General features: G+C 39.9%; 1 protein-coding gene across 1 annotated transcript; it reads left to right on the top strand.

Annotated features, from left to right (window-relative positions):
- The first annotated feature begins 71 nt into the window (after nt 1-71).
- gcfc2 (GC-rich sequence DNA-binding factor 2) lies at nt 72-11,101 on the top strand. Its single transcript, XM_020589843.1, has 16 exons — nt 72-517; nt 1,139-1,240; nt 1,399-1,590; nt 1,837-2,082; nt 2,421-2,521; nt 2,770-2,909; nt 3,354-3,537; nt 3,754-3,877; nt 4,492-4,543; nt 4,915-5,012; nt 5,243-5,442; nt 5,540-5,684; nt 6,317-6,438; nt 6,611-6,700; nt 9,883-10,010; nt 10,576-11,101. Exons 1-16 carry the CDS (start codon nt 196-198, stop codon nt 10,706-10,708), a joined length of 2,379 nt encoding a protein of 792 aa, XP_020445499.1. The 5' UTR covers nt 72-195; the 3' UTR covers nt 10,709-11,101.
- The last annotated feature ends 81 nt before the right edge of the window (nt 11,102-11,182 follow it).

Consider the following 11,182-nt stretch of genomic DNA (forward strand, 5'->3'; position numbering starts at 1 on the left):
TTAAAAAAAACTTTTGAAATGATAAAAGTTGTTCATTTTTATGTACAGTTTAGTTATCCCATAAATGCTCACTACATAGCCCATGGTGCTTTGCGGCGGCTCTACCTTACAATTTACGACGTTTTTCAGCAATCTCCGACATGACGTACCGCGGTTTACATCTAGTTTACAGCGATCGATCTTAAGCGTGGGAGTATGTTCAACAAAAATATTCGGAGAAACTTTCGGCAGAGAAAAAAGAGCTCTAGTGACGAGGAGGACCAGCAGAATAACGGCGGAGATGGAGAGGAGAGTGAGAAAGCAGCAATTGTGGTAAATAAGCCGTCCAAATCTGTTCAGGGCCGCGGCATCTCTTGCAGCTCCAAGCGGGAAACGACGCCTCCCAAACCAGACAGCAGTGACGGAGAGAACGGGGAGCCTGTGGAAGTGACAGAAGAAAGAGAAGGGAGAAGGAAAGACAAAGATGGGGAGAAGAAGAAAACAAACACCGTCCTCAGTTTCTCTGACGACAAACAAGGTAAATATGGCGTTTTAAAGCTGATGCAGTACTTTCAAAGCACCCCAGTCAGACGTCGAGTCAACGTCAGTTTGGCAGCAGGTGTTACCAAAACGTTAGAGACAAAGGAAATATAAAATGAATTTGCCTTAAGTTGTCAGGAAAATATAACTTGCAGTTAATTAATAAAATGAAACAATGTAATGTTGGATATGTTGACTAAATATATTTGATCAGTCTCTCTCTCCTCTGTATTTCTTCACACAATTAACCGGGCAAGTGTCAACTGCCCCCAGACTCCCAGGGGACCCGAAAGTCCCATGTTCAGTGCATGTTATTTATTTTTCTTCATAAGTTGATTAATTGCAGATTTGTTGGGGAATCTGCACCACTAACGTTGTGTTTACCACAATGACACTGAGGCACACAAAACCTGAGGTGAGGGAGCATTGTTCTAGCACAGGAGTACTGGTTGGTTTCTAGGTTTTTCTAGTCATATAATGAAGTTGCCATACACGTAGGTGGCAGGGTGTAGCTGTTATATAAACACTGCATAGAAGGTGGTAGTTGGGGGTAGCAAAACACTAGGGCTCATCAGCAAGTTTTTTCTAATGGATCTATGATTTTCTTTTATTGTCCTAGCTGAGGAATCGATGTTTAAAGTCAAGAGGTCCTCTGATAAAGCTGTGCTGTTCCAGGTTAGAAGGAAGGAAGCTTCACCTACCAAGACCACCCACAGCACAGGTAGGTATCTGAATGTATCATATTGTAAACACAGTTCTTCATGTAATTCAAATGAGTTACATATTTTAGTAATTGTCTACACAGTGAGATAATGTTGGAAAATATCATCATACTCTGAAACTTTTCATATTGACATGTCACCCTCTCCCCTGTCCCAGCCCCAGCTGGTGGTGGTGCCCCGCCCTCTGCTTCTCCCAGGCAAGATTATGACAGTCACACTTCACCACATGTTCTGCACTATAGCAGCAATGAAGAGAATAATAGTGATGATGATGACAGTGATGAAGTTTGTGCCAGGTCTTCCTCAGCTAGCTCAGCCTCAGACTCCAGCTGCTCTGCTACTAAACCAGGTGTGTGTGGTTTTTTTTTTGGTGTATACTGTATGTCAGTGTCAGAGAGAAAAACTCCCCTGGTGTGTGCTAAAGGTTTTAGCATGCACACACATTACTCATTGGAGCTGAATTATATGGGGAAAATGCTCAGTATACTGTATTATAAACACGATGGAAATTAGAGTTTTGGCCACAATACAGATTGTGCATGTTTGACTGTATGCCTGTTCCTGCGTTTACATATCTGCTGATTTATCTTTACAGTAATCATCCATAACGCCGAACAGATTAAGGCAGCCAGGAGGCAGCGGCGTGCCACTCGAGCCCAAAAAGAGTTTATTTCCCTAGGAAGAGATGGCTGTGCTGGTAGCACACCGGATCACTACACCAGACTCACTGAAGATGACAGAGTTGATGATGATGATGATGATGAACTGGATGATCATGAGAGAATAATTGAATTCGCCCCACGATTGAAGAGCATCAGAGAAAGGATTGCTGAGAAGCTTGGTATTTTGGGGAGGGGATTAGATTTTAGTGTAAGATGTGTTTTGATGCATAAATAACCCAGCCGCAAGGTTGTAACAGCTGATATTGACTTTGAAAACAAGCTGTACTGGTCCAGTTGTAATGTATTGGTAATATCTAAGTTAACATGAGATTAACATTTTGTGACCCCTTTTTCTATGAACATGTAAATTTGTACAAACTATCAAACTACATAGGCAACAGCATTAAACTTAAATGGTCTGATGTTCAAAAATGGGATTATTATAGGCCTGCCCTAAAAGCTGTTTTTGCTTAGCACCACACTGTGTAAACATGAAGTGTATTTTTGTATAATCTAGAAGGAAGTGATGGTAGTCTCTCAGGGACTGATGGGGAAGAGCAGGAACTTTGGGAGGAGACACAAATTGGCAAGGGAGTCAAGAGACGGCCAGGAGAACAGGTAGGAAGGTCCAGTAAACATCCTATAGTCTTGTTTTAGCTTTTTCTCCTTTAGCCTTAATCTTAATTCTCCCTATTTATATTTCCCCCTCTCTTTCTAGTGTAAATTTTTTTCCCTAGTGTGATGATTCTTCCTATAATGCTCTCTTGTCCTATCTAATGTTGAACCGGGTGCTCAAGTATGGCAGAATAGCTTGTCTCATTTTTTCTGCCATGTTAACATCCTTAACCCTTTTTCCTTTTGTTCAGAGCCCATCTGGCAGTGAGTCCAGCAGCAGTAGCAGCAGGCGAGAAAGACAAAAACAAAAGAAGAGATCAACTGTGGTCAGAATACCAAAGACTCTTCCTTCCATCAGTGTTTCATTGGTCAGGAGGAGGATCACTGGGAAGTAAGTCTCTACTAGTTATATCTCTTAATATCGCATCATCCATCCATCCATCCATTTTCCTCCGCTTATCCGGGACCGGGTCGCGGGGGCAGCAGTCTAAGCAAAGATGCCCAGACTTCCCTCTCTCCAGACACTTCCTCCAGCTCCTCCAGGCCCAGGCCAGCCGAGAGACATAGTCCCTCCAGCGTGTCCTTGGTCTTCCCCGGGGCCTCCTCCCGGTGGGACATGCCCGGAACACCTCCCTAGGAAGGCGCATCATATCGCATATCATATTGCATCATAACGATGTGAAATATTTCTGATAGTGTAGATATACTGTAGTTTTGTATCAGATGCATTTGTCATTTTCTAAAGGTCAAAAATATACTTTCCTCTTTTTATTACTTTCCTCACTTGACACTTTTTGACACCCCTTTCTGTTTTTATTTTCTTTTTCCTCTTGAGACTGGACTCCCTGAAGGAGGTGCACAGAGCACGGCAGGCAGAGCTAAGGAGGATGGAGGGCGATGTTGAGAGTGCTAAAACCTCAGTGGAGACTCTGGAGGAAAGTTCCTCAGAGAGACAGCTAAAGTTTTACCGAGCCATGGCCGTCTATGTTCACAACCTGGTGGAGTGTCTACGAGAGAAGGTCTGTCCAAATAACCTCTATCTCATAAAAGCAAACATGTCAAGAAAATAATTAAAAGTAAAGTAGCCAACATTGATGGAATGGGTTAGATTATTTATAACTGGTTAAGTTATTGCTGTATTTTTGTCAAACACCACCAGCATGTAGGGATTATAACTGCTCCCCCTGTGGAAGGTAAAGTGTGATAATGTTCTGACAGTTGTTTGTTGACTATAGGTTGTTGAGATCAACTCTTTGGAACTGGAGCTTCATACTCTGCTGTCTGACCAGATGGAGGCACTGTTGGCTCAAAGACGACAGAAGGTCAAGGAGCAGGCTGAGTGCCTGCAGCAGCTCAGCTGTGAGTCACATCTTTGTGTCTGTGTGTGCTTTGTGTTAAAACTATAAACATTCCCTGTGCATTTTGTTATTTCAGCATAAGTCATGCATGTATGTATGTTTCTTGTTGTTCTGGATCTTAAGTATGAGTTTTTCTGCTGTAGGAACCTAACAAGCTTGATACCCTGAGCTTCCCACAACGGTCACCAAACATAACCTCACAGGCTGACGTGATCTGTTCTTCTTTGCTTTTCCACTGCATTTTTCCCTGTGTTGGTCCTTGTTTAGACAAGCACAGGGCTACTTTCCTCACACACAGCTGAGCAGAGAATGTGAGCCAAGGACAAAATTTGTACTAGCTAGTTTATCAAACAACCGTAGAACAAGCATAACACAAACTTCCAGAAATGTGAAAACCCTTTTTACATCTATATTTGAGAGTGTGGACCAATTCTTTAAGTAATTTTGTTCTTTAGGTAACTCTGGTGCGGCTGTGAAACGTCATGGAGAGTAATGGAAGTTTACTTCAGGTTAACAATGAAAATGCTGGAAATGGAAAAGCCTGAACAGTGGAAGGTGAAATGTCTCCAAGAAAGAATATTTTCATCAAGTGACTTCTTCATCTCACTTTTTTAGATACCACAGTTGAGCAGAGTGGAAGCTCAGTCGAAGGAACAGAACCTCAAGGGTGAGCGATGTTTAATGATATCATTTATGTTGTATTAAATATATTCTACACTTTTTACTTATTCCCATAATGCCATTAAAAAGATTTGTGGATTGGAATGATGATCCGATCACCACCAAAATGTAGTGGATTGTTCTGTGGGCCAGACCATACAGATTCCATCAAAATCCATTGGTGACCTTTTGAGTTATGCTCTGAACAAACTAACAAACAGTGGTAATAACATAACCTTGGCAGAGGTAACAACAAAATTGCTGATAGTAAATAAGAAATGCTTACAAAATGGATTTGTAACAGTCTAGTACAAAATATTATAAACAAGGTCTGTGAAATGGGTACAACACTCGGCTAATTTTTGTCATATATTGCAGTGGAGTAAGCACTGCTGCTGAAGCTGAGGAAGACTCTGATATTCCTGAAGACACACAGCCTTCAGCAGAAGAGGAAGAGCAGCTGCAGAAGAAGAAGGGTGAGAAGGAAGTAATCTGTTCAGCTCTTTCTGCTTAACTAAATCCTTTTAACATAACTGCTTTAACACTATAAAGTGTGATACAGTAAAATTCTGCAAGGCTGTAGTCTACTGATTGCTAAGTTCCTCTTTCTTCTTTTTTTTATGTTAAAATTAGCAGCAGCACCTAAGTAGAAGAAAATGTTGAGTGATCCCTCTGTTGCTTTTCTCTGCCTCTGCCCCCTCTACAGCTGATATCCTGTTGCAGTCACAGGCAGTGTTTTCTGATGTCAAGGAAGACTTCTGCAACGTTAAAAAGGTTCTGTCTCATTTTGAAGAGTGGAGAGGATCTTACTCTGACTCTTACCACAATGCCTACATCTCTCTGTGTCTGCCCAAGCTGTTGAACCCCATCATCAGACATCAGCTGCTGCCATGGAGCCCACTAAAGGTACTTAAACACCTGGGCACACAGAAGCTTGTTATACATACAGCTGCCATTATATGACATGACATTAGGTGCCTAATGTAATATGTGTGTGTCTCAGGATGTTAGTGGGGACTTTGAGAACCTCCCATGGTTCACAGCATTGGAGACGTTTTGTCATGGACATGGCCATGAGGAGTTGGAGAACACAGACAGACAGACACTGTCTAATGTAATAGAGAAGACTGTCCTACCCAAAATAACGGGTAACGCACACACACACACACACACACACACACACACACACTTGCGCATCCTAGAGAGTCTAGTGAGACTAAAACCAACCTGGCGGGGCTAATTTCCAAACCATACTTTGACAACACAGGGTAGAGAAGCTGGAATAACAACAGAAGGGCTGTAGGCAGCAGAGTGTCATGGAGGGCGTGTAGCTGGGAGACACCACGTCCTGTCCTACTGTCACTGGGTTCATTAGACAGTGTGTAAAATCTTAATGAAAGCACCTTTCACATATCATTCCCAGCTTTACTGTACTCATTGGAGTAAAGTCTGGGGCAGGTGTCATGTCAGACAGACCACACATGATTTCCTGAAGAAAAATTTTATTTTTGGTAGTTTGTGTACCTGTTCCTTATTTCTGTCTTTTTATTCTAATGTTTCTTGTTTTCCCTTAGTTTTTTCTCTGCTTCCTCTTCTTTCACTGTCTGCTCCAGTAACAAGGTGCATCTCCACAGTGGAAATCAAGCTAACATCCAGTCTGATTCATGTTATATTCTGCTATCCACTCACCTTTAAGCAACCTCTCCAGATACTTTTTAGACCACAGATGTGTCAAAAACATCACACTCTGCCTGTCTTTGTGTGTCTATTTTCTGCTCAGCCTATGTGGAGCTGGTCTGGGATCCCATGTCGCACCATCAGGCAGTCTGTCTGTCTGATGTTTGCCACAGACTGAGGGACGACTATTCCATCTTTGAAGGAGAACACAGTAAATCAGTCAAGGTGAAACAAGGAAAACATCCTGCTTTGCTATTTTAGCAGATTTGTAATGTGTTTGTCAGACTACAGCCTCCAAGCTCCACAGTGATCGTAGAATGCCTGTCATCTAAAAAGAAGTGGATTCATCAAGTGTCAACACAGTGTGTGAACATGTTTGTGTTAATGTCCCTTGCAGGCATTCATAGAGGCTGTGGTCAGGAGACTGAGGAGCTGTGTTGATGAAGATGTCTTCATCCCTCTGTACCCCAAAAGGTCTGGTTCTGTCCTACCCATTTTAATTTAAACATTAAGTAATGATTTGAATGGCTAATGACGAGAAAGCAGGTTTTGTTTTTAAGAACAATGTAACATAATTTTTCTCACCTGTGGGCCACACTGTTACAAATTTTTTTTTTCCTTTATTTCTTCCAAGCATATAAAAGAAAATTGTATATATGCACTCATGTATACACACAATTACAAAAATAATAACCATATAACCAATACACATAAAACATCACAACATTCCAATAGTCCATGCTTGAAAAGGGGTAGGAAGAAGTATACACTTATCTAGTCCTACCCCTTTTCTTAGACTGTGGTACCACTAGCCCAACACTGGACATTCAGACCCATAGCAGTGCCAGTCCCCAACAGCCACCAGATATCCATCCTATCACCACCCTATCCATTGTACATACCAAACAAACCACCCCAGCACCGCACACTGACAGGCCCCGCCCCATAAAATGTAAATAAAAATGTAAATGTATCCAATCTGTTATTAAAAAGTTTTTCTAAGATTTTTGAAAATTGTGATAGCAGGGAAACAGGCCTATACTTTGTGAAATTGTGCTTATCCCCAGATTTGTACAACGGAATAACTTTTGCTATTTTCATACTACTAGGAAACTGCCCGGTTTGAAATGACAAATTAAAAATATGAGTTAATGGTTTGGATATCCCCTCAATTACCCACTTTACAGTTGTTATATTAATTCCATCACTATCAGTAGATATCTTATTTTCACATTTAACTATATCTATAATCTCCTTTTCAACTATTGTCTTAAGAAACATGGAACTCATGTTCCTTTCGATCGTATTGTTATTTATGCTTTCAGATGAATCATCCATATAAATACTTCTTGCTAAATCAGGTCCAACATTAATAAAAAATCTGTTAAACTTATTTACTACATACTATTATCCTCTAATAATTTAGTGTAATATTGTTTTTTGCAACTCCTCATTATCTCGGTTAATCTATTTTTATATGTCATATTTTTCTTCCACCTGACTTGATTTTATAAATTGTCTATATACGTAACGCATTCTTCTTTTTACATGCAATCTGTAGTCCCTTACTCATCCATGGTTTCTCACTGTACTTCCTATTAATCTTATACTGCTTTCTAGGACAGTTCCTATCATATAATGCCTTAAATATATATAGAAATTGCTCATATGCCTTGTCCAAGTCTCCTTCTCCTGTAAACCGATTCCCAGTCCTGAGCCATAAAGTCCTCTTTTAACTTCCTTATAGCATCTTCATTAATCACCCGCTTGTAAATAAAATTTGTTTTTGGCCTTTCTTTTCTATACTGGCAACCGCAAAACAAAAATACTGCCAGATGATCACTAATATCATTTATAAGTAATCCACTTATCATTTTATTATTAATATCATTAGTAAATATATTATCAATTAATGTTGCATGCTGGGTAGTTATTCTACTAGGTTTTGTAATTTTGGGATATAAACTGCATCTATATAGTGTGTTAATAAACTCCTCAGTTCCTATGTGATTATTTAGCATTTAACAAATCAATATTGAAATCACCACAAATGAACATTAATTTGTGACTTATTGTCAAATAATTTTCTTCCATCCAATCATTAAAAGTGTCTATGCTAGAACCTGGTGCCCTATATATACAGCTTATTACGATATTTTTCTTTTTTTCCATCAATATTTCTACCGTTACACACTCCAACAGTTTATCCACCACTATTGACATTTTGTCCATAATCTTATACCTAAAGTTTTTATCTACATACAATGCCACGCCACCTCCCAGCTTTGTTTCTCTATTTATACATACCCTATCATATCCATCAATGTCAAAATCCATACCCCTTACATTATTAATCCAAGTTTCAGAAATTGCAATTATGTTAAATGAGTGTGTAAGACATGTTTTATACTATGAAAATTAGCATATAGGCTTCTGCTATTAAAGTGAATTAATGATATTTTGTTTTCAGTTTTAACATTACTGTTAAACTGTTCATCCGTATAATACTGGCAATCACTGTTGGTGTTTGTAAAAAATAAATTTTTCCGGATCAATATCGTTATCCAATCCCTGAAAGTGATATTCAGTATATCCATAGATATTCAATTCCAGTCCATCAAAATCTATGATCCTCTGTAAAAGCCTTAGACTGCTCTGTCAGGTTGTAAAAATGCAGCTGGACACCTTGACCTGAACCTGAGGGTCTCCGTCTCCCTTTGTGCCAGACAGAGTCACGGAGCATGTCCATCCGTTGCAGTGTCTGATGTTCCCCCCTCCACTTTTATTCATGCACAACCACAATCACTTATAGTATCTGCTTCCACAGCCAGAGACACGCACATGTTACTCCTGTCCCAGCCTCGTGTGTGTGTGTGTAGCGTGTAGCATCTTCACGACCGCAGCCAGCTCTCTGTCTCCATGTGTTCCAGACTGTCAACAGTGACTTGTCTGAATGGTCTGAACACTCCATACATCATCTGCTTCAGCTGAAGGGAAAAGCCCACGGCCCTCTTTGTTGTCTGCTCGCTGTGAGCGGCACCATCAGAGAGAATGCTTTGTGTCAGTGAGGATTGGCACTGAGATTATGGATGTCACTCATATTGAATATTCACAGATACTGAGTTTTCATTGTGTTACATCCTACAGCTACGCCCGTGAAGAAGACCTGCAGCTGAACCGGTGAAGGGTCTGGTTAGACGGGGCAGCTAGTGGTTTCATTTTAAATGCAGTGTGCAGGAGTACAGAGCACTTACAGTTGAAACATGTCACAACCAGAGCACAGATCAGTATTTAAGCTTAAAGGGAAGTTTAATGGGAGAAGCTTGAGAAATGCAACATCTGTTCTTCTAAACGGTTCAGCTGTGGTCTGAAGAGGAGACGGGAGTCAGTCCAGTGTTAACAGCCGGCTGCAGTGCAACAGCTACTCAGCCTTTGTGTTTACTTTTAAGTTGAACTGGTGTGAGTTTTATATGAGTGGTGGAGGTTTCATCCCACAGCAGCATCTGTTTATTGTGCAGCATGTAAAGTAATGTGCTGTTTGGTTTGTAAATAAATCAAATATTCATAATAAAAACTTGGAATGTAAATTGGCCTTTGGTCTGTCTTGACATGGTGTTTTTTTTTGTTTTTTTTTCCGTCTGCTTATTCGTTTACTTTGCTGTTTTCCAGATAGCAGAGAGTCTGCCGCTCTCTTGGTTCAGGGATTCTTTGCCTCAGCTCCAGCATTTCAGAAACCACCTAGTTGAGAAAATTCATACCATCTGCAAACAACAGCCTCCTGAAGATCCAAATACTAGGTAACATGTTTGCATAAGAAATAAAACAGCTTTTGGAATTACTGTAAATTTGTCTTGTGAGATGAAGAAAAAAAAACAATTAGTTCTTTTTACTGATGTGTTTGGTACATTATGTACTATAGGACAAAATACTTAGGTGTACTTTGACATAATAATGATGCCACTGTGCGTCTTTACTGTATTAACAACTGATTACCTTCTTGAAATAGTCTAACAATAGCTGCCATGACGGTTCCTAAACAAATGTGCTAATGAGGCTAGTGTGTGTCCACATCAGTCAGAAGTTGCACTAAATTCACCTTCTAACAGCCAAACAACTACCAAAAAACTCAATTTATTTGTATTAAAATTCTCATGACAGTTTTATTGCTGTAATTGGGTTTACTTGATAATCCACCAGCAGTTGGTCATAAAAATTGCTTCACAATTTTCCAAGAGATACAAGTGGCAAAATGTGAGATTTTGTGTAGTGATCTCCATAAATTCATATCGAAATTATGACTGCTGTTCAAAAAGTTCTACTGACAACTGTAATTCTCTAATCCAGACTTGTGTGTCTCCGTAGGTCTGCTGTGGTTGAGGTGCTTCAGATTCTGAGTAGGATCAGGTGCTATGACTCTATCATGTCTATAACACAGAAATATCACTACGAGGATGTCATCTATTCTTACCAGCTGCTGAATCCAGAGACTGGATGAGCAACAAATTTTGTGGATCACATAGCAAACATAGTACACTGTCATTTTGAAAGCAGTTGTTACAGGCTGACGATGAACTGGGTGGGAGAGAATAGTTGTACTGTTGCAGTTGCCTAACTAGAAAGTTATGTATTGCTATGGCACATAGCTACTGCTAGTCAGAGCAGCCAACTAGCAATAGTACAGGGTAAAAACACTGTATACATACTGTAGATGTGTAAAGTTTATGGCAACAGACAACTTGTGTTGTACCGTCATTTCAGAAAGGAAATGGTGGAAACGTCTGGGTAACATAATTCCCCTTCCCACAGTTTCTGTCATGACCATTTTGCCGTCTGTTTTGTACATGAGAAAACTATTTTATTAATGAATAAATATTGCAAATTTGTCAAATTTATAATCTATTTCTTGTGATATACCTTGCCTTAAACTGCACAGTTCAGTGCACCGATAGAATAACATTATTAGAATTAT

This window comes from Monopterus albus, unplaced genomic scaffold (genome assembly GCF_001952655.1).
Source record: "Monopterus albus unplaced genomic scaffold, M_albus_1.0 scaffold10.1, whole genome shotgun sequence".
NCBI classification, from domain to species: Eukaryota; Metazoa; Chordata; class Actinopteri; order Synbranchiformes; family Synbranchidae; genus Monopterus; species Monopterus albus.